Source organism: Zingiber officinale, chromosome 9B (assembly GCF_018446385.1).
Source record: "Zingiber officinale cultivar Zhangliang chromosome 9B, Zo_v1.1, whole genome shotgun sequence".
Taxonomy (NCBI): domain Eukaryota; kingdom Viridiplantae; phylum Streptophyta; class Magnoliopsida; order Zingiberales; family Zingiberaceae; genus Zingiber; species Zingiber officinale.
The window spans coordinates 9409814-9432738 of NC_056003.1; the positions used below are offsets into that span (position 1 = coordinate 9409814).

General features: G+C 33.7%; 1 protein-coding gene across 3 annotated transcripts; it reads left to right on the forward strand.

Annotated features, from left to right (window-relative positions):
• The first annotated feature begins 368 nt into the window (after positions 1-368).
• Positions 369-22351, forward strand: LOC122022508 (mannosyl-oligosaccharide glucosidase GCS1-like). 3 transcript variants are annotated; one of them, XM_042580527.1, is made up of 22 exons: positions 369-750; positions 872-945; positions 1363-1614; positions 1749-1923; positions 3391-3477; positions 3636-3704; positions 4481-4577; positions 5054-5136; positions 8163-8270; positions 8834-8955; positions 9101-9208; positions 9278-9351; positions 11629-11754; positions 13030-13097; positions 18448-18597; positions 18672-18722; positions 19344-19400; positions 20787-20930; positions 21056-21147; positions 21452-21561; positions 21638-21701; positions 21784-22351. In XM_042580527.1, the coding sequence occupies exons 1-22, from the start codon at positions 430-432 to the stop codon at positions 21941-21943; spliced, it is 2592 nt and encodes an 863-aa protein (XP_042436461.1). In that variant the 5' UTR covers positions 369-429; the 3' UTR covers positions 21944-22351. The 3 variants fall into 3 exon arrangements, with proteins under 3 accessions (XP_042436461.1, XP_042436462.1, XP_042436463.1); XM_042580528.1 differs by having other exon boundaries at positions 21641-21701; XM_042580529.1 differs by having other exon boundaries at positions 627-778.
• The last annotated feature ends 574 nt before the right edge of the window (positions 22352-22925 follow it).

The following is a 22925-nucleotide window of genomic DNA, read 5'->3' on the forward strand; positions in this document are numbered from 1 at the left end:
AATCTCCCGATTCTGAAGTTGATTGATCAATCAATTTTAATTGAAATCGATTGATCAATTAATTTTAATTGAAATCGGCTCATGAACAAAAATAAATGGCTCGAATAATAAAAAAATTGATTCAACTAATAACAGGGGAAAATCAGTATAGCATATATAATTTCGTCATTTTCAAATTAACCAACGTAATTTGATAATTTTACAAACTTATTGGGTTCCGTAAAAGCGATTTTTCTATGCACATCTGTCCATAGGGAAAGTTAATTAATAATCAATTTGAGATGTATTTTGAGATATACTAAATCTGAAGGTATGTTTTGGTAAAATTCTCTAACAAGTCAAGTCAACTAAGGATTTGTATTGATTCGTATCCATCTCAGCGCTTCTGACAAGTCGATCAATTCGTCGCGAGTGTCGACGGAGACGGCCATGAGCGGAGGTAGTCGACGGACGGCCCGCAACCGGGGGCGGCCGCCGACTATAGATGCCAGTGACGGAAAATCCCACCGCGACTCCCGCCCTGTGGATGCGGTGAGAAAGGTTCGGAGCCGCGATCATGGCCCCATCCGTCTTATGGACGTCAGCCTCAAAACCCTTCTATGGTTAGGGTTTGGGTTCCTGGCTTTCATTTCTGTATTTTTGTTGATTTCTAATCATCATTGGGAGTCTTGGCACGAGTCTCCGGCTTTGATGAGGTTGAGGAGGGTTGTCACCCCTTTGCAGGCCTCTAAGATGATGGATCTTGCCCAGGTTAGGTTGTCATCTATGAGAATTTGAGGTTATCATCTATGAGAATTTGTCTTAAGTTCAGTGATAATCATCTGAAAAAAAGGAAAAAAGATGTATTTTAAAATATTTGGAATGGTTGCAGTTTCAAGGAGAGCATAAGGAAAGCCTGTACTGGGGCACATACCGGCCCCATGTCTATTTCGGAATACGAGCAAGGTTACTTCCTTTTGTGGTTGTTTATTCCCCAATAAATCAATAGAAGATGCTAACATATTTCTTGAATAGCTTGGCACCTGATTGGAACCACTGCAAGTAGGGTTGAGTAATCGTGCATTTGGACTTACTTTGTAATTAAAAATTTTATGCTCTCTTTTGAGATGTCAGCAATAAAGTTGGAATATTTCTAAGGAGTAAGGATTTTGTGAAATCTCTCAGTGCACTAGCTACTTTCATACCTGAACCCTAAACACTACAAATCTTTATAATTTTTCTTTCTTAATTTGTGACTTTTTTAAAGTTGAATGTTACTTAAATATATTCTATGATTTACATGTAGATTTCCTTTAAAGAAAGAAAGCCAAGTAATATTTTTATAAGCATTTGTTTGGGAGTGATCTGTTGCTGTCTCTGCAGAACTCCACAGTCACTAATTGCTGGACTAATGTGGATAAGCATGCGAAATGGTCAGTACTTTCTTCGCCATGTTTGCCAAGATTCTGATGATCTAAGCACATATGGATGGAAAGATCACAATGGTAGGAGCTATGGTCGTCAATTAATTGTCGATCATGGATTATCATTCACAACTAGTTTCTTAAAGGAGAAGAAGGAAGGAAGTGGCTTTGGAGGTGACTGGGCTGTCAGATTGGATCTACAGAATGCAAAGTAATTTTGGTCATTCTTCCAGTTAATTTTATCAAACATTGAACTTTATTACATCTCTAAGTATCATGCTTTTTAGATTTATGGATTCTTCCAATCTTGTGGTATGATCAATTTCCCATTCGGTTCGTTTACAGATCAATTGTACATGAGGGCAATGAAGAGACTACACACCTTTTCTTTTATATTGCTGATGAGGAAGGAAATTCTTTAAATGTAAAGAAGCAGCTATTTGAAACACGTGATGCCACCCTACTGGCATTTGGAACACGCAATGATATTGGAGGTTGGGAACTGCATTTAGATTCCCAGGTATAGACCTCAGTAGATTCTGAATAACATAACCTGATGCATCTTTTTTTAAGACTTGTCATGGTGGTATCATACTGCACTTTTTTGGTCATTCTCAGATGTTAGTATAGGCCTTGTATACCTTCTCATGTTGAAGTTCTAAATCCACTATTTTACTTTGTTCTTTTACTTGATAGGTCACATTTCATCTTATATTTGTAACAAATGAACTGAACTTACTTTATAAGTATACATTCCATGTTTACATTAGATTATCCAATTTTAATGTTTTCGCTAAATATATAGTTGCAATAAGTTTGATTTAGTCAGGAGCTTAAATCCAGAAATTAGTTCTTTTGCCAAGTGCTATTTAAACTGTCAAGGGACTTGGCAAAGTTTGATGGAAAGATCCTGCATCGGTTGAGGCAAAGAAGTGCTTACAATTTATGTCTTGATCGAGAGGATTTTTTTTTTTTTTTCACAATAAAAGTAACCTTGATCAAAGACCCTTGGAAAGAGTTTCAAAGTTATATTTTTTTACAAGATATCTTGTATCTATAGGAGCAAAGCTATAGGTCCTGATTTGACACCACTTTTGGTCATGTGGACAATACTCAGCTAGTGTAGACCTAGTTTTTGATTGGGCCCATAAGTATAGTCCAATAGCACCCAGGTTTAAAATTTTGACATGTGCCTAAGTTTCAGTATATGACCGAAATGATACGGTTTCGGTTCCGTATTTTGTCATGCCGATATGGTTTTGATACTTTTTTTTTTTGGATATAAAATATATTAATTAAAAATATTTTTATTAATATTTGTTCGTTATAGATGTATATTATTAAGTTATATTTGAGATATAATTTTATAGAGTTAGAAATTATATTATATTTAATTTTTTTATCTAAGAAGGGAAAAGGATTATAATCTTTAAAGAGGTTAAGAGATTTTTTTTTTCTTTATTTACCTTAAGAGGTATTTTTTTTTCTCTTTATTTATTTTGATGGAGAAAAAAATAATGAATAAAAGTAGGAAAAAATTAATAAGGAAGAAAAAAATTAATGAATAAAAGAGAAAAAATTAAGAATGAAAAATTTAATAGGGAAAAGGAAATACCTATTTAAAAAATAAAAAATAACCTTTAAAATTTAAAATAAAAAATAAAACATGTCCCGGCCCTTAGTCTTAGAAGTTATCTCTGAAACTAATAATAGCTAGAGATAAATATAATTTTGGGTATTTAAAAATGTTTAGGCACTTCACTTTTGTATTTTTTTTTTAAAAAGGATTTTTTTAGTACACATGCAGTCATTCAATTTTTTTTTTTTATGAAGTAGAAGGATACATCAGAGTCTTTTAAAATAGCAAGTTTAGGTATTTCTCTTAAACCACATATACAAATCTATTAGGTGAAGAGTTTCTTCTTGCCAATTTATAGTATAAAAATTATGTTATTCTGACCTAATGGTTTTTGCATGTGCTTTGCAGAGACATGTGGATACTCATTTTTCTGGGTTCAGAACCCATCATATGCACAATTTGACAGAACTCGTTCAGGGTACTCTCGCATTTCAAGTAAGTTTCCTCTTTTAGCAGTGATGTAAAATATATTGAGATAAGGACATGTCCTTGTTTGGTAATCGTCTTCCCTTCAGCTTTCCCTTCTTTTTCTAAGGCTAAGATTGCATGAATGTTAATTAAAACTTTTTCTTGATTGCTGGCTTGTACTCAAGGCAAGAAGAACTGGGGAACTTCAGCTATCTGACACAATTGAAGAATCTTCAAATGTAGTTGTTATTCAGGTATTAATAGTTAAGAGTCTATATTGAAAATTTCAGTTTCTCTTGTTGGAATTCTGGAAAAGGACTGATAATGCTTTGACTGTGATGACTAAGGTAACTGTAATTCTGAAGCATGTACATTAAACTTTGGATCAGTGTTAATGTCACGATGCAACATGATTATATTAGATACCCACTCCTGTGACACATATTAGATGTGACTTCTCAGTCTTATTTTATTTTATTCAAGGACATCTGAGATTCTCTGCTCACAACTTCTAGATATTGAGAAGCTATGCTAGATGCTCAAATTTTGGAGTTAGATATCTGGCATACTAATGATGTAATAATTTTCCTTTGCTTTCTAAATGTTCTGAAGAAAACTTGTGAATGTTTGTTACAAGACATGGTATGGTGATTATAAATGCTTAAAATATCATAATGCATAAGACTTGGACTGCACATAATTACTAATAATCACCTTGTTCATAATGTGAATTGGACTACTATTTTAGATCTTATTGTGGCTTCTTTATCTGGCCTCAATATCCTCATGTCTTCTTTCGGTGCTTCATACTCGAGTAATTTCACTGTTTAATCTATCTAATGGGTATATTCTCTGGATATTGTCGATAATATGGTTTTATCTAAACACTGGCATAGATGAATTCCCGATTTAAAAGAAAGTTTGTGTTATGTTTGTTGAGTCAATATTCTTTTATCTATAGAAAATCTTCCTCATGATTTTAGTTATTTGGTTATTGTTTTCTTTCAAAACTTATTGTATTTCCTTCCAGATTTCAACTGTTCTTCCTGCAAAACTAGATATTGCTTTTGTATCTGGAACTAATATGGAAGGCTCTTTGGTAGATCAACGTCTCCACAGTCTTACAGGTATGATTGTCCCACCTCCCCTCAGAAAAAAGGAAAAAAAATTAACATTCCTGATAGCACATTCTCAACTGATCCAACCATATTCTGTTGACCATAGCTATGACCAGGACTTGATATTGATAGATTGAAAGAACAATATTTAAATCACAAAACATCTTGATGAGTTACTGGAGTCAATGTGAACTTTTTTAAAATCATTTTCGTATAATGTTCCTTAATGTCAGCAAAATGAAGCAAGAACTTTTTCTTGAGACTGCCCCTTAAAATTGAGAAAGGTTATACTATGAAAATGGAATATAATGTATCCATTTGTCACCAACAACAATGGATTTTTCAGTGTAAGAGCTTTTCTGTTGTCTATTATTATTTCTGTATTTTTTTAATAATTTAGCAACAGACAATTCCTACTTTATGCTGCAGTTTTCCCACCAATGTCATTTTCTTTGAAAGAAGTTCTTGTTAATTCTTTCCATCAGGAGACATATTGTCTACTCGTCTAGATGAGAAGCAAAAGGAATTTGAAGACAAGTATCTTAGATATTTTAAACTGAAGGATAAGGTATGTTCATTTGATTTTTTTTTCTACACGCAATCTTGTGTAGTTGATTACCCATTTTAGCTTCCTTTCCGATTACTTACCATTCCACAATATTTCAGCATTTACGCTTGTTGTTCGTGCACAATGCACTTTAGATCATATTGATTCTCCATTTTAGATTCCTTTCAAATTACTTGCATATGTTTTATGTTTGAGTGCAACACACAGCCCACTTAAGATCACAGTAGTAAAATTTCTTATACCTTTTGGTGTTACCATAATTATTTATATGTATCATAAGCTTTGAAGTACAGATTTTTGTTAACAGAAAAAAAGAATAACATGTTATGTCAATCCCAGCTACTTTGGTCAATTTCATTAACTCTATCCTTCCAGTGAAATCTATGAAAGCTTATATCAGTAATTACAGCTAAGCTTTTAAATCAATTTTAATTATTTTTTGATTATGTTAATTAGAGTTTTTTTTGGATAAGTAAAAAATATATATCAAAGCAAGACCGTACGAAACTAGAAATTAGTAGCGTCTTATGTCTAACATAATGTTAGATCAAAAAACACTCCCAAAGTCCGGTAAATATGGATTTGTACATTTCTAAAGATTTTCTCACTCTCCAACAGTCCCTCATCAAAGATGCAAGTGTTCTTAGATCTCTATACAAAGTGTATCAAAGTCGACATCTCAAGGTGTTAGGCTTTAGTCAAGAGACGTCCTCCTTTGAAGACATGCCCAAAGACTCGTAGCATTTGTCGGTAGGTAGACATCTCCTGCCTCATATATAGTTACTCTTTGACCCTTCGCCATAAAATCACTACAGGAGAGCATCCAAAAAAACAAGTGTGACTCCATTTCCTGCCTACAAAAGACACAACACTGATCCTCCATGTAGTCCAATTTGTCTTTGGTTGGAAGTCGCCCATCATCCAAAGTGTAATTTCATGATTAGGCTGGATGTAGAGCTTCCACACTTCCTCACCCAAGGCTTCTTAGGACTGGGATGCCTAAAAATGTCATAAGCCCTAGCCACACCTCTGTCCTGCTCAGACCAATCTGCCAACCTTTGCATAGAACATGCTGGGAATCCGAGTAGCCGTAGGATAAGGTCACGAATATGCAACAACCGCTTAATCAGCGGGGAATCTGAGTGCACCGCCTCCCAATTAAAGTTTTCTTTTGTCTTCCTCTGTTCCTTATTGTTGGGGTTGAGAATTTTTCTATTTTCTTTGTTGTTTTTAAGAAAATAAAAATTTGAAGGTTGAAAGGATAATAAAACAAATATTTAACATTGATTTCTTTGACATATTTAAATTTTATAGAGGTGAATGATATGTTAAGTATTTGTTTTTTATTTTTCAATTTTCAACGACCTTGTTTTGTCTTACGAAATCGGCAAACTGAAAGTAGAAATTTTACATGAATAAGTTTTATTAAACATAATTGTTCCCCAGCTATATTTGTTATATTATCTTTTTCAGTAACAGCATAAGTGGTTGATCATACTTCAATTTAAAAAAAAAAATAATCTAAAGGGCACACAATGAACACAGAAGATTCTAGATGTTTCTCTCCAATTCAACTGACTGCTCTTTATCTGATTGACAATATCTTTATCTATCTCTCGCTATAAATAGCACAGTCAGGACAATTTAAAACTCTCTATATGCTAGTCCTTTCTTGATTTGCTAGATTTCCCTAATTGTTCCTTTTTCCCCTAATCATTTCACTGTAAAAGTATTATTTGTTTGCATATTTCAATGTTTGAGGATGTTGAACTTGAATTTACTTATAAAAAGTAAAAAATTACCAAGACAGCACCTTTGTGCATAGTTAATGATTAAATTGATTCTTTGGTACTTTGTAAAGTTTAGATTAGTGATATATTGCATCTAAGTTTAAAGCAGTAGATATATAATTAATTCGTGCCTGAATAAGGAACGTGCTAACAATTGAAGCTATGATCTTACTACAATAACGCTAAAAGTAAGGGTATTTTTGGAAATGAAGATGTGTTAAGGTGGGATGAGTGCTGTTTTGATGATAAATGAAAAAGGAGCACTCTTTTGACGATTCCAATAAAAAGGGATGTTCTTTTGATTTTTGGCCATCTGTTTTCGACAAAAAAAATCCAAACACTCTATTAGAGACTATTGAGAAGTTTTTAGCATGATTTTCTAGTCAAAATTCTATGATTTAGGCCATGACAAAGTTATTATCAACTTAAAACATGTGAACAATCCGTTTAGGACTCCTAGGAAGTCTAGATTTTTTTTTGCCAAAATAACAAATTTTGGTCATTTAGGACTTGGGAAAAATTCTTTTGTGGTCAATTTTAAATTAATTATGCTTTGGTATAATCTCACTCCTACAAATTCACTGCTATATCCTTTTTTTTCAACAAATTTTTGCTATTGAAATAATTAGATAAGAAAAAGAGATTTTCGTTTGCCAAACCATGGGATATTTTGGACTATGTGGTGAGAAAAAGTATTTTATTTTGGCAAAAAGAAAGTATGATGTGTCGTTTAGGGAAAATCCAAACTGAGAAAACTGAAATTTTCTTGGCAAATCTGTCTCAGATGTTTATTGTTCCTTTTTTTTTATAAATTGTTTCTTCAAAGTCTCACTTTTTTCTATATTAATATTTTTGAAAATAACCATGCAAAGTGAAGGGAATTAGAAGAGTGAAATCAGCTTGACATCATATTGACATGTTTTGAGCATTTCATAGCATGCTGAGTTCTGGCATGACATCACACTGGAATAGTACTGTATGGGCCAAGCTTTGAAACTCCATTATAGAGTGCTACTTTGAACCTTGCTTCGGAGAAACATAGGCTTCTATATCAATAAGTGCACTTCTATTTACATGCTTATTGCAGACTATCTAGGCAGAATTGTTTAACAGCATAAGTTGTTTATAGTATACATCTTATGGTATGTCTGCACCACAGTTTCCATGGAAACATAAGCATTGAAGATGGAAAATGGATTGACATGGAACACTATTTGACTTCTTAACTTAATTCAGGTTGATTCTGAACTGATGGCTGTTGGTAGGGCAGCCTTAGGAAATCTGCTTGGAGGAATTGGCTACTTCTATGGTCAGTCAAAGATTGCCTTACCTGAAGGTTACACTGTAAGTGTAAGGTTTGTTAAGTTTCAAAGATTTTTAACCTGCTGCACATTCTCTCTTTCTATTTATCAACCATAGCTTTTATGATCATCAAACTTAGAGGTGTGATAGACAGTGGGAATATATGTCAAATCATTGAAAATTTTATTTTATTTTATAATTCTTCCATATAAGCTTGCTATTTTATTGTCTCGTTTGATTTACTTTATTTATCTTTTGAAAATTTGTGTCATATACTCTGAGATGTATATGAATCTTTTATCACCTACATTTGTGATATTTTTTTTGCCCATTTATCTCCTAAATCCTAAATAGATTAGTCACCATTAATCCTTGCTAATTAGATTATGGTGTTCACATGAAAGGACTTTTATATTATAAACATGCCATATTTTCTGTTAGATTTATTGTATCAAATCATTCTGCTCAAGATAGAAATTGACCTTTGATTATGAGCACTAAGCATGCAAGCATGTTATATTTGATCCCTGAAGTTGTATTATGTTATTATGATTAACCTTTGGTAGAAAGTATAGTAAGAATGTTATATTTGATCTCTTTGGCAGCAAAAGAATGGGGATAAGTTTATTTCTTATTGGCCAGCTGCACTTTTTACAGCTGTTCCTAGTAGATCATTCTTTCCAAGAGGTTTTCTTTGGGATGAAGGCTTCCATCAAATGATCATCGGGTTTGTCATATACTATGATTATTTTCGCAGAGTCTAGCAGCTCAGCTGTTAAATTTCTATTGAATAAAATTCTAGCATCTGGAATTAGGCTCATTTATGATCTGATGTACTTTTCTTGAAATATGTATCATGTTAATGTTAATAGGCGTTGGGATGCTGATTTATCCATGGACATCATTGGGCATTGGTTGGATCTCATTAATGCTGATGGATGGATTCCTCGTGAGCAGATTTTAGGTGCTGAAGCGTTGAGGTAATTTAATCGCAATTTATATGAGATTGTGGACAATTTATTCACATGAAACTTGTTCAATATTTGCAGTAAAGTACCTGAGGAATTTGTTCTTCAATATTCAACAAATGGGAATCCACCAACTTTATTTCTTGTTATAAGAGGTGCAGTAACTTTACCTATACATATATTGCCTACCTACTAATTGAAAAATGTATTGTTTTTGAATTTATGCTGTGTGCTTATAAAATTGTGTTGATGATTAAATTGCCTTCAATTTGTTGTCCTTGCTTGTGGAGGCATGTATGTTTAGCCAAAGTTCACAATATTCATTCACATACCAAGATTTTGACCAACTTAAAAAATGACTAAGTTTCAAAACAGATATTGAAATAAAGATCTACTCATGGATTTTCATCTTCTAACAAATACAATCACAGCTTGCTGTCTCAGATTTCAACTCATCTTTTTGGAGCTCCATAAATGAAACTATTTGTGAAATATATTAAGCATGGTCAGTTCAAAGTGCTTGCGAGATTCGTGTTTTGCTTGCATTGCGTGATAAATTAGCATATTGTTTTGTAAATACATTGCTTATATATTGTACAAAGAGTAAATTTATTCAGAGGTATGCTAAATCAGAGTCAAGGATGCAGGAATGCTTTATGCTTGTTTCTGATTTGCTTCTATGAATATCTGATACTTATTTGACTATCGTATAAATTTCCAATGCGATTAAAGTCAATACTGTACATGGTCCTAACTCTCGTCAACCAAACATGTGGTATTGCATGATGATGATCATGCTCAATCTTCAGAGTGCTATTTTATATCTGTTGCAGGCTAGTATCATTTGTCAAACCAAGAAAGGTCATTCTTTTGTCATCTCTAATAAAGTTTCTTACGCTCTCATCCTTCTGCCATATCCTCTTCATACTCTCATTGCCAAGATGACAAGGGTTGTGGCATTTAGTAACATGTAATGATAGGGACATGGCAATTTCTCTTCTGTAATTCTTCTTCCATCATTCTCTCCTCTTCTTTGTTTCTCTGCTTTTCTTGTGAGTGTGGCGCTTGCAATTGGCACACCATTTTCACCAATAACTTGGGTTAAATTGATCTTAGTTGTCAGAGATATTACTGTGAAAATGGTCAATTTTTTAGTAGCTCTATCTCTACCTAGCCATATTGGCCTAATCAAGGTCAAAAATTCTTTCTGACCATGCTGATAGTGATAAGTCTTTCAGTTTTCTCTGGGTAATCTTCTTGTTAACTGTGCTTTTTGTTTTGTTGTGATTAGTGTCTGGCATTTTATATGGAAAAAACTGAATGTGTAATGAAAAGAAAGTCAAACACCTTCTCATTTACGCTGACGGGAACAGGAAGTCTAACTATGTGAAAAGACCTAAATGCCCCTGCTGGAAGTCAGGTAATGGTCTGGCACTAACCCACCAATGATTCCAAGCACAAGGTGATGACATTGTCACATTCTGCGCCACAGTGGCATAATGATTTTAATTAACTGCTGGAGGCTGAGTGGCAGAGGAAGTGGGTTCAATATGGAGGAGGCGAAGGAAGAGTTCCATTATGGTGTCAACTACCTCCTTGTCTTGCTGCTGGTGTCAACATGGATGAGGTGGACACTAAAATTGACGGCGAGGTGGAGTTGACAAATGTTCAGAAGAGGCATGAAAGAGGATGGCTGATGAGAGGAGAGGCAGTGCTGGGCGGGGGGGCTAGGTAGCAAGGAGAGGAAGTGCAAGATGATTAACTGACTTGATTTGGGTGTTGGCAAGGGTGACAGTGACATACTTGATGGTGGCAGTGCCAACAAGGGCCTTCTGCTCCAACAAGGGGCCCTTGAGGCAGTTGAGAGCTACCATCAGGGGAAGCAATGCCGCCATGGGATCCAACGGAGAACCCCCAATGTTTCCTTGTTGCAAGAGAAAGAAAGGTGTGAATGAGACTTTTTCCATTCTATTTACAAGTGATCATTGCTGATTAGCTGCTTCTCTGTTCAATGTTCTCCACAAATTTATGTGGAACTTTTTTTTTTGGGCCAAAAAGGTGTGAATGAGACTTTTTCCATTCTATTTTTTTTAAAAAACAATTTATATATATAGATATTTGGTATGATTTGATTGAAGCATCCTCCATACTGTTGTTACGGTTCATAATTATTCTATAGATGTTTCAGTTTCATTTATATGCTATTTTCTGAGATAATTATAGCTGTTTCCCGTGGATATGCATACATTGAGTGTGTGTGTGTGTGACATGTAACTTTAACTGGGGGAATTGTATATGTCCATGAGAATTGTTTCTGCAGATGTGGTTATTTGCCTGATTTGACAGGAAAAATAAATCTGTGTTTGTGCAAACTGTTCTTTCTGTTAAAACATTTATAAGTGGGTGTTTGATTGCAAACAATCTTCTAACAGACTTACTAAATGGCATACGGTCAAGTAAATTTTCACCTCAGGAAACCGATGAGATCACTGATTTCCTCAAGAGAGCCTATGTCCGCTTGAATGCATGGTTCCAATGGTTCAATAGTACACAATCTGGTGAGTTTTTATTTTGAGTAAACTGTAACTAAAACCTTTTTCTGTTCTCATGTGTAGCATTCTGATTCTAAAAAAAATAACACCAAGTGCTGTTCAAACTTTTAAGTTGTAATCATGGTCATGAAGACCATAGCTGCTCAAGAGTTCTAGCAAGCTATATACTGATACCCATTTCTAAGTTCATAGCTGTGGACTCATAGTAAATATTGGGATCAAACTATTAGTTTTTTCAATATAAAGTTGTTGGGTCACTGATTAATTGCCCACTTGGAGACAACTGATTTTCTTTATATTATTTGCAATATGTTCACCTGTTTTGTTGCAATGTGGTTATTCATTTTTATATGATGGAACTAATATAGGCAATGAGTTCCTTAAGAATTCAACATTGAAAATATATATGATGGAATTAATTTAGGTGATGAGTTCCTTAACCTTCAACATTGTTGGGTCACTCCTTAATTTCCACTTGGTGATGACTAATTATCTCTATCCTATTTGCAATAGGCTTACCTGTTTGATTGCAATGTGGTTATTCTTTCATGTATGATGGAACTAATATAGGCAATCAGTTCCTTAAAAGTTCAACGTTGAATATATAAATACATCATATTTAGTGTTTTTTATTAAAATTTGAGCACATGTTTCACCTTTTCTTGCAAAGTGTTTAGAGCCTGTGTAACCTCTATGTTTAGTGGTTGCCTATTTTTTTTTTTTTTTATATTGCCACATCTCATTCAAGGATGTTTGACGAGATGTTTAGCTTGATGAGTTTTGCAGCTAGACACTAGGATTATGTACTGGGCTTACTCGTGTATGTGCATATCTGTGTATATATTGCTTTTTGTATGACAGTGTCAACATTCTCATTTAAAGTATTTAGTGTGCATGCATACATAACTTTTTGTGTGTTCTTGCTCTATATCAATCAATCAATATTGTACTTGTGCAAAATGTAGATTAGCCCATAGAATTCTCATGGAATTTGCACTACACTTATACGTGAGTGATGCTAAATGGCTAACTAAAAGTTCTTATGAGATTGGTTGGCTTTTTTGCTCTGCACCTTAAATTTAGTAACACTTTCTTCTACTCAATTATCTGTCTTATTTTAACTACTTTAATAAATAGAAGTGAAACTCCTCAACGATGTTCAGTGCATTTTGCTTAAAGTATAAAAAGTTTTAATATATTTCATCCATTTGGAACGCATGCTTTATGTGATTTTGGGGCTTTTGCATGACGTATTGTTGTCTTAATTACAATGGTTCACAGGAAATGATGTAAACACGTTTTACTGGCATGGAAGAGATAATGCAACAACTAAAGAATTAAACCCAAAGGTTTGGTTCCTTGCTTCTTCGTTTTCATGTATAGCATTTGGCATTTAATTAGATTATTTATTTGAACTCGTTTCAACGTGACTTGCACGTGCATTATTAACCATTAAAGAATCAAAATAATATACTGATATAAAAATCGAGTTCCAGAATGAATTCCAAATCTTAATATAAAAAATTATGTAGATAAATAACACTTTTGAATTGGACTATAAATGGTTCCATGGAAGAATTAAGATATAGTGTCCAGGGATTAAAATACCGTGCCGAAACGGGTGAAACATCTCGTTCTGCTCGTTGACCGGCACCGACACGATCCTGGTACTAGGCCCCGGGGCAACAGAGAGGTGTCGCACCCTAGGGGGGGGGGGGGTCGCCCGACCCCTGCGGCCGTGCTGGAATCACACGAACCTGCGGCCGCGACTTTCTTGCGCGCAGGTGGGTGTTTTTTCTATTAAAATTTAGGTAAATTATTTTAATCAATTTCTAGTTATGATAAAGATACTATATAGAGGCTTTATTAAACTCTAATAAAATTATCTAATTAATTTATTTTAATTCTATAAAAATATAATAAATTTTTTATTTATTTATCTATCTATTTTCATATTTATTTTCAGATTATTTTTATATTTAAAATATTTATGTTAAATATTTTATTTTAAATTAATATATTATATATTTAAAAAATACTGAAACTATATCGGCATAGTGCGATACGATACCGAAACTATATCGTTCCGGTCTAGGACCGAAACCTCAGCATGGGTCGAGATTTTAAACCATGATAGTGTCTACTTCCAATTATTATTGTCAGAATAGTAAAATGAAGTTCTAGTAAACTTAACAAGATGTGGTCAATATATTCTCAGTCTTAAATAACCTTCGGTCATTTTACTTGCATATGTATCATATTCTTCTGAGATTTAAAATGTCATTGCCAAGATTTTTATTTTACCACATCATATTGTCCAGATATGTAATGCTACTGGATTTCAACTTGAGGGAATATTGGTTCAGAGTGAATAAGGTCATGGACCTTTGGAGGAAATTCATGAAGACTTGGCTTGGAAGATCATTTGACGTTCTCTATTTAAAATTTTTGTGAACAACCAGTTGGAATGAAAAAACAACTATGGATCATCATAGTCAAGATTGCATCTGGGATCTTGGATTTTACGGTCCTCCAATCTAAATTAACCTAAACGATCTAGATCCCAAGTAGGATGTCAATTGAGCCAGGATCTTATCAACCTACAATCTAATCCTATGTTTGCTTAATGTTCCTGCATAGGATCTCAGTTCCAACAATCATTACTAGATAGATGGTTTGACAAAATACATGTAAATACAATTAGGCATTTTAAAAATTGATATTTATTATTGCAAATATTTTGTTTGTTTTATATCATTTGAGAAAATTTTCAATTGTATAATGTTCTTTCTAAATCCCAAGTAACAAAACCTTTTTAAATATTGCCATTATCATCCATCTTATAACTATTGTTATATTATATATAATAAGTTGTATTTCTTTTATGTCTACTATTTTACTATCTGAATAATTTTATTTGTGCTTCATGATATCATAATGATAGCGCTTAAAATGTTTACATTAATACTATATATATATATATATATATAATAAAAGTCAAATATAGGTCTAAACTACAACAACAACAACAACAACCAAGCCTTTTCCCACTAGGTGGGGTCGGCTGTATGAATCCTTTTACGCCATTGAGCTCTATCTCCTATTATATCATCATCTATATTTAAATAAATTTTATCTTGTTTTATTGTTGCTAACCAAGTCTTTTTTGGTCTTCCTCTTCCTCGTTTGATATGCATGTTTATCATAGTTTCACATCGCCTAACTGGAGCATTTATTGGTCGTCTAAGTACATGTCCGTACCATCTTAAATGTGTCTCTCGGAGTTTTTCCTCAATAGATGCAACTCCGACTTTCTCTCTAATGCTCTCATTTCTTATTTTGTCCTTTTCGTATGTCCACACATCCACCTTAACATTCTCATCTCTGCAACTCTCATCTTCTGCTCGTGTGCTCGAGTCATAGCCCAACATTCAGCTCCATATAACATAGCAGGTCTAACTGCGGTTTTATAGAACTTACCTTTAAGTTTAAGAGGTAGAACAACACTCGACGCTCCCCTCCATTTCACCCATCCTGCTTGTATTCTATGTAAGACATTTCTCTCAATCCCTCCATCATTTTGTAAAAATGATCCTAAATATTTAAATCGCTCGGTTCCAAGCAACTCGTCCTCTCCTATCTTAACAATTGTTTCATTACTTCTAATATTGCTAAACTTAAATTCCATATATTCTGTCTTTAATCTACTAACCTTAAAACCTTTCCCTTCTAGTGTTTCCTTCCAAGATTCTAGCTTAGCATTTACTCCTTCACGTGTCTCATCTACCAAAATAATATCATCTGCAAACAACATGCACCACGGTACTGTGTCTTGAATGTGCGCAGTGAGTTCGTCCATAATTAGTGTAAAAAGATAGGGACTTAGAGTTGATCCTTGATGTAACCCTATCTTTATTGGAAATGCTTCAGTTACTCCGCCTGAAGTCTTTACTCTGGTCGTTACATCCTCATACATATCCTTAATTAGTTCAATATATGTTACGCTAACACCTCTCTTTTCTAAAATTCGCCATATAATTTCTCTTGGGACTCTATCATACGCTTTTTCTAAGTCAATGAATACCATGTGTAGATCTTGTTTTTGCTCCCGATATTTTTCAATTAATTGTCTAAGAAGATGTATAGCTTCTATTGTCGACCTTCCAAGCATGAACCCAAATTGATTTTCTGTCACTGTTGTCTCCTTCCTTAATCTTTTTCCCAAAGTTTCATAGTATGACTCATTAGTTTAATACCCTATAGTTTGCACAATTTTGTACGTCTCCCTTATTCTATATAAGGGAACCAGAGTACTTATCCTCCATTGATCGACATTTTTTCGTTTTTAATATCATGTTAAATAATTTTGTAAGTCATTCAATACCTTGTTTCCCTAAGCACTTCCATACCTCTATCGAAATATCATCTGGTCCAACGGCTTTTCCATTGTGCATCTCATTTAAAGTTTGTTTTACTTCTGAAGTTTGAATTCTACGATAAAAATTAAAATTTCTATGCTCATTTGACCTAATTAAATTACCCAAGTTAAGTTGGTCTCCTAAACCTTCATTAAAAAGTTGATGAAAATACCTCTTCCACCGCTCTTTTATTTCTCCATCGCTTACTAATACCCTATTACATTCATCTTTAATACATTTTATTTGGCTAAGATCTCTTGTTTTTCTTTCTCTCACTTTAGCTATTCTATAAATGTCTCTTTCCCCTTCTTTTGTATCCAATTTTTGATATAACCGTTCAAAAGTTTCATTTTTTGCTTCACTCACCACTTTCTTAGCTTCTTTCTTGGCTATTGTATATTTTTTTAAGTTTTCCTCATTCTTACAAATATATAATTCCTTATAAGCTATTCGTTTTTCCTTCACTTTCTCTTGTACTTTCTCATTCCACCACCAAGATTCTTTACTTAGCGGTGCATGCCCCTTTGACTCACCGAGGACACTCTTAGCTACTATTTTCAACTTTGATATCATCTTATCCCATGTTGTATTAGAGTCATCGTATATTTCACCTAATGCTTGTACTTCTACCTTCTCCTTAAATATATGTTGCTTCCCATCCTTTAACTTCCACCACTTAATTCTAGGAATTGTATATATTTTCTTTCTATCTATGTTTAAAATATCCAACACTACTACCCTATGTTGGGTAGTTAAGCTTTCTCCAGGGATGACTTTGCAATCTTTACAAATCTTTCTATCCTTCTTCCTAACCATAAGAAAGGCAATTTGCGATTTATTATTCCCACTTTTGAATGTGAATAAGTGTTCTTCTCTTTTCTTAAAAAACGTATTAGCTAATATAAGGTCATATGCTATCGTAAAATCTAATATAGTTTTCCCTTCCTCATTCCTCGTTCCAAACCCATAACTCCCATGTACTCTCTCATATTCCTCATTTTTCACTCCGACATGTCCATTTAGATCACCTCCTATTAAAATCCTTTCATTTGGTGAAATATTTTGTAATATTTCATCTAAGTCCTCCCAAAACCTTGATTTGGTAGCTTCATCTAATCCTACTTGTGGTGCATATACGCTAATTATGTTCATAGTTTCTTTCGCCACTATTATCTTAAGGGCTATAATTCTATCCCCTTTTCTAACTACTCCTACAACTTTATCCTTTAACAAACTATCTACAATAATGCCCACTCCATTTCTTGTTTTACTCTTTCCAGTGTACCATAACTTAAAACCCGTGTTCTCTATCATCTTTGCCTTCTCACCTGTCCATTTTGTCTCTTGTACACACAAAATATTAATTTTTCTCCTAATCATCATATCTACTACCTCCATTGATTTACCAGTGAGAGTTCCTATGTTCCAAGTTCCAAATATTAGATTATTAGTTTTCCTATCATATTTGTTCTTATCTAACCTATGGTGTGAGAACTCTTGCCTATTTAACACTACACCCAAGTTCTCATGGAGATGTAGCGGTCCTTGCTGAGACGTTACAGTCGGACCCTGTAACGCGAACTCTTGCATATTTATCACTACACCCGAGTTTTGGAGATGTAGCGGTCCTTGCCGAGACGTTACAGTCGGACCCTGCAACGCGTTCCTTCCGGAGAACAACCTAGCATTAGCACAATAGTTTAATGGATTCATTCATGAAATATTTGCCATAGTTTGACGCTGGCTGGCAACCTAACGCAACCCTCCTCCTTTATCCGGGCTTGGAACCGGCCATGACCGGTCATCATGGGCGGAGTTAAATATAGGTCTAAACTATTTTAATAAAAAGGTAGTATCTTATGATCTTATGCTTTTATCATATGAACCTCTTCACATTCCATGGTATGATTTTGATCCTGACAACCTTGTCATAGAAAGCTGTTACTCATAGTTAACATTCACAGCTTCTTTTGTCTCTATCACATTTTTTGCAATGATTTCGTCATTAGAATAAGTGACAGCTAATTAAAGATATATACTTTATGACTTGTTCTCTAGCATGAATGCCATGCCTTTGCTTATCAGAAACTAAATACTGCATTTGATTTGTTCAATAACTCAGAGATCATAATGCCTAAAATTGGTAGTTTTTTTGCTATCATATCAGGCTGGTTAACCTTTTGGGATAACCCATAAGCCAGCACATCTGAACAGAAAATAATTTTGTATTTCAGGTTTTTTTTTAGCTTGATTAATTTTTATATAACGTTTTAATTTGCAGACATTGACTTCTGGATTGGATGATTATCCTCGTGCATCCCATCCAACTGATGAAGAACGTCACCTAGATCTAAGATGCTGGATGCTTCTCTCTGCAGATTGCATGCATTCAATTGCAGAACTTCTCAAAATGGAAAATGATGTCACGGAGGTATTGAATTAGATTTATATCTATATCATTAATCTATACTCTATAGTAAAATAAACTTTCCAGTAAATTTGCAGGATTACCACACAATGGTGAAGCAACTTTCAGACTTTGAGAAACTTAATCAGGTGTGGCTTTCTTTTGTTTGTGAACAGGTTTACTATGTTCACGAAAGACTATTTTTAAATCTTGTGTAATTAATGTTCATACATTTGTTAACTCTGAAATAGCTTTGTCTGAAAATATACATGGATATGTAAATTAAGGTAATTGAACATATGGCATCTGAAAGGAGAGAAATATTACAAACACTAATTAATTTTAGTGCTAATCTTTTAGTATGGCATATCAATCAATCTCAAAATTTAGATGATGAATTCCAATTGCATTATCTTTGCTCTTGCTAATTTTACTGACACATGAAGAGGTTTATGTAAATAGTTATTACAAATTTGATATTTTAAAATTTCTAATAATCTGTTGAAGATGGTCACTATACTTCAGTTGGTCATTCTGGTAGCTTTTTCTGTTCTCACAACAGATGTATTTTAAATGTTGTTTACTTCTTTCCATGTTTCAGTGAATTTTAGTTATATATACACTTTTCAACTAAAAGGGAGATATCCCCAATAATTATTTATATTTTAATCATCTATTTACTTTGCTATATTGTGTAACAAGAATAAATACACTATCTTTTGATTTTTCATTTTAATGTACTCTTTTTGTTCATGGTTCTATATCGACAGATGCACTTGGATGATGTCTCAGGAGCATATTATGATTTTGGATATCATACTGAGAAGGTATAATAGTTTTCCCTATGAACTCTTTCCTTGGTGATTTCAAATTGCATAATGAATTTTTTGTTATCAAATTGCATCATGGGTGTTTGGCACTGGGAATAATGAAGAAAATATGTTAAGTAAAAATTTGCAGTATATACAAAATGGTACAATATTAAAGGATAAGTATGGTAGATAGCCTACTAAAATGGAAAAGAAATGCATGATTTGGTTATTCAACATTAAATTTTAAGTTGAAATTTTTCTATTTAGTCACCAGCAATCCATCTATGAACTAGTCACATATGAACGTCTTATTGTTCATAGTTTCTGATATCATAAAATTGCTATCTAGAAATCAAATAGAGAAATTATTCTCTATGTTGTTTACCAAGACTCTAAAAGGCGCATATACAGTATGCAAGGGTACACGCGACCAAAAATTTTAAAAATATTTTATAATGTTTATATTAATAAATATGGTTGACATATATTCAATAAAGTATAGTAATTAATCTATCCAATTCACAATTCCACATAAAGAAAAACTCATTATACAATATAAAACATTTTCTTACCCACTTGATTTCAATTTTGGTTCTCAACGTGGAATGAGATATGAAACTATGATACACAGTTCAAATAACCATTTATTTGGTTCAACTTAAATTGAGTCCCGTTCACCTTATAGATAGTAGATCCTGTTTGAGTCTAATTCAAGTCAAATCAACCTTGAATTACACTTTACCCTGATTCCATAGTCGTGTGCTAAGTTTATTGTAAAACATCAAGTATTAATTAAATTCAGAATCAATAATGGAATTTAATCTTATTCCATATCTTGATTCTGATATTGTCTATTAGTAAATGTATATTTAAGTATTGCCTTTCCTTGTACTGATGTCTTAAACCCTTGTTTACCTAGTTCTGATGACCCAAAAATGATGTGTCAGCCACCTAAATTCATAAGCATGCTGGGTAGTGGGTAATCATGATTGAGGATGGGCAGATGCAGTTTCTTAACTCCTGTTTTCAAATTTAAAGTCAAGTGGATTTTGGTATATCTAGTTAGTCTTAAGGGTACTTTTGTTCTGATTCAGTTACTTTTTTTCTTTGAGCATTTCAACTTCTTGATAATATTTTCCTCTAGCTTGTTTCTTTAGTCTCTTATGTCCTTGTGTGTAAACATAAGCTAAGCCGATTGGTTTTCTTTTGTCACTTGACTTGGTCCTTAATAGTCAAATCTATCACTCTGTCTTTGATTGTTACTAATTAGTATCTTGTTGCTTCTTTTACATGCTCTGGCCAGCTTCATGTGCTATGGTTTAGGTTTTCCTACTTATTGATCTGCAACGATGTTGCTAAATAGTTGTTCTTTGCTAATATTATTTTTTCCATGTAATGTAGGTTCGGTTGAGGTGGCATGAAAGAAATCAGGGCACTGTGCAAAAGGAACTCATTCGCGAAACATTGGAGAAGCCTCAGTTGAAATTGGTTCCACATCTTGGTTACGTCAGCCTTTTCCCTTTCATGATGGGGATCATCCCACCTGTCAGTCATTTGACACCCCCTTTGTTCATCTTTAAAACATTTGTCCCTCAATTGTCTTTGCTTCCTTTTTTGCTGTGGTCTTTTTGGGGTTCCAACTGACCTGTTCATCTCCTTTGCTTGGATAGGAATCACCGGTCCTTGAAAAGCAACTTCGTTTAATTTCTAATCGCTCAACCTTGTGGACAGAATATGGATTACGTTCACTTTCTAGAACAAGGTGACTGATTTAATGGCATGTATACACTCAGGGTTTTAGATTCTTTGACAGACATTCTATTGTTACTGATTGCTCAGCCATGAGGTTTCATTGGGATTTTTTATTCCCTGCTTGTTTCTAAGATCAATATGGTTTCTGTATTCTACTTTCATGTTTCTATAATTTTTGTTCGCATCTAATGATTTAAGAATGTTGTAATTTTGTGATGCTGTTTATGGTGTAGGTCATGCATTCCATTTTTCTGTAAAGCTGCTAGACTTTGAGCTTTAGAGAATCAATTGCTGATGTTTTTCACTTTATGTAGCTCGCTGTACATGAAAAGGAACACAGAACATGATCCGCCTTATTGGAGGGGCCCCATTTGGATAAATATGAACTACATGATTCTCTCAGCTCTTCACCATTATTCTCAAGGTAGAAATAAAATTCTAGAGACTTGTATACATTAATTTATGATGATGTCCAGCTGCTTTAATGCATCGTTTTGCAGAAGATGGACCATTCAAAGTTACTGCTGGAACACTATACCAAGATCTGAGATCAAACTTGATAAGGTAGCTACTCAGATAACTCTTTTTTTTTATTGTTGTCGATGGAATTATCTGTCTCACTGCACTTGTTGCTTTGCCTGGACAGCAATATTGCTCGCAATTACCATAAGACTGGATTTTTATGGGAGCAATATGACCAACAGACAGGAAAAGGGAAAGGTCAACGACCCTTTACTGGTTGGACCTCTCTGGTTATTTTGATGATGTCAGAATCATACCCTAGTTTACAACGAAGAAACTCTTAGTGGCTCACAATAATTTAAACCAACTTGAGGCAGCAGCTCATGGTGTAGAAACCATTTAGTACAATAGAGCAGCAATGGATTCCCAATTTGTCAGCCAATACTCGGAATTTTAGCAACAAATTACATATTTATCATTTGTGAGTTTAAAGTGGCATTATTGGATTATTAACCAGACAAGGTGTGAGAAAAGGAAAATCACTCCCTCAAGTCTTGCAATGGAGGATGAGTACCGTCTCAACCGCACAATTATCTGAGAACATGGATATGCTAGTAGGGAATTGCATTGGTCATTTTTTATCTCCTTTTGTTGTGTTGTTTCAACTATTGAAAGTACGTTGCAACTGTAAGAGATTTTGTTTTCATTCCATTTTATTTATCAATAAAGCATTGAGAAATTTTCATAGTTTATTATCAACGTTTGATAATAAATTAAAAAGGTAGTGAAGGTATTGAATGACTTATAAAATTATTTAATATGATATTAAAAATGAAAAGAATGTCTGATCAATGGAGGATAAGTATCCTAGTTCCCTTATATAAGAACAAGGGAGATGTATGAAATTGTGCAAACTATAGGGATATTAAACTAATGAGTCATATTATGAAACTTTAGGAAAAAGTAATAGAAAAAAGATTAAGAAAGGAGATTAATTTGGGTTTATGCCTGTAAGGTCGACAATAGAAGTTATACATCTCCTTATATAATTAATTGAAATTATATGGAGAATTTTAGAAAAGAGAGGTGTTAGCGTAACATATATTGAACTAATTAAGAATATGTATGAGGATGTAACGACCAAAGTAAAGACTTCAAGCGGAGTAATTGAAGTATTTCCAATAAAGATAAGGTTACATCAAGGATTAGCCCTAAGTCCCTATTTTTTTACACTAATTATGGACGAACTCACTGTGCACATTCAAGACACAGTACCGTGGTGCATATTGTTTGCAAATGATATTATTTTGGTAGATGAGATACGTG

What these genes read in the sequence shown, in the direction of transcription:
- LOC122022508 (XM_042580527.1), top strand. Translation starts at nt 430, where the DNA reads ATGAGCGGAGGTAGTCGACGGACGGCCCGCAACCGGGGGCGGCCGCCG. An exon ending in ATTTTAAACTGAAGGATAAG is followed by an intron (nt 5,137 to 8,162) that starts GTATGTTCATTT and finishes AACTTAATTCAG; the next exon opens with GTTGATTCTGAACTGATGGC. An exon ending in TCTTCACCATTATTCTCAAG is followed by an intron (nt 21,562 to 21,637) that starts GTAGAAATAAAA and finishes ATCGTTTTGCAG; the next exon opens with AAGATGGACCATTCAAAGTT.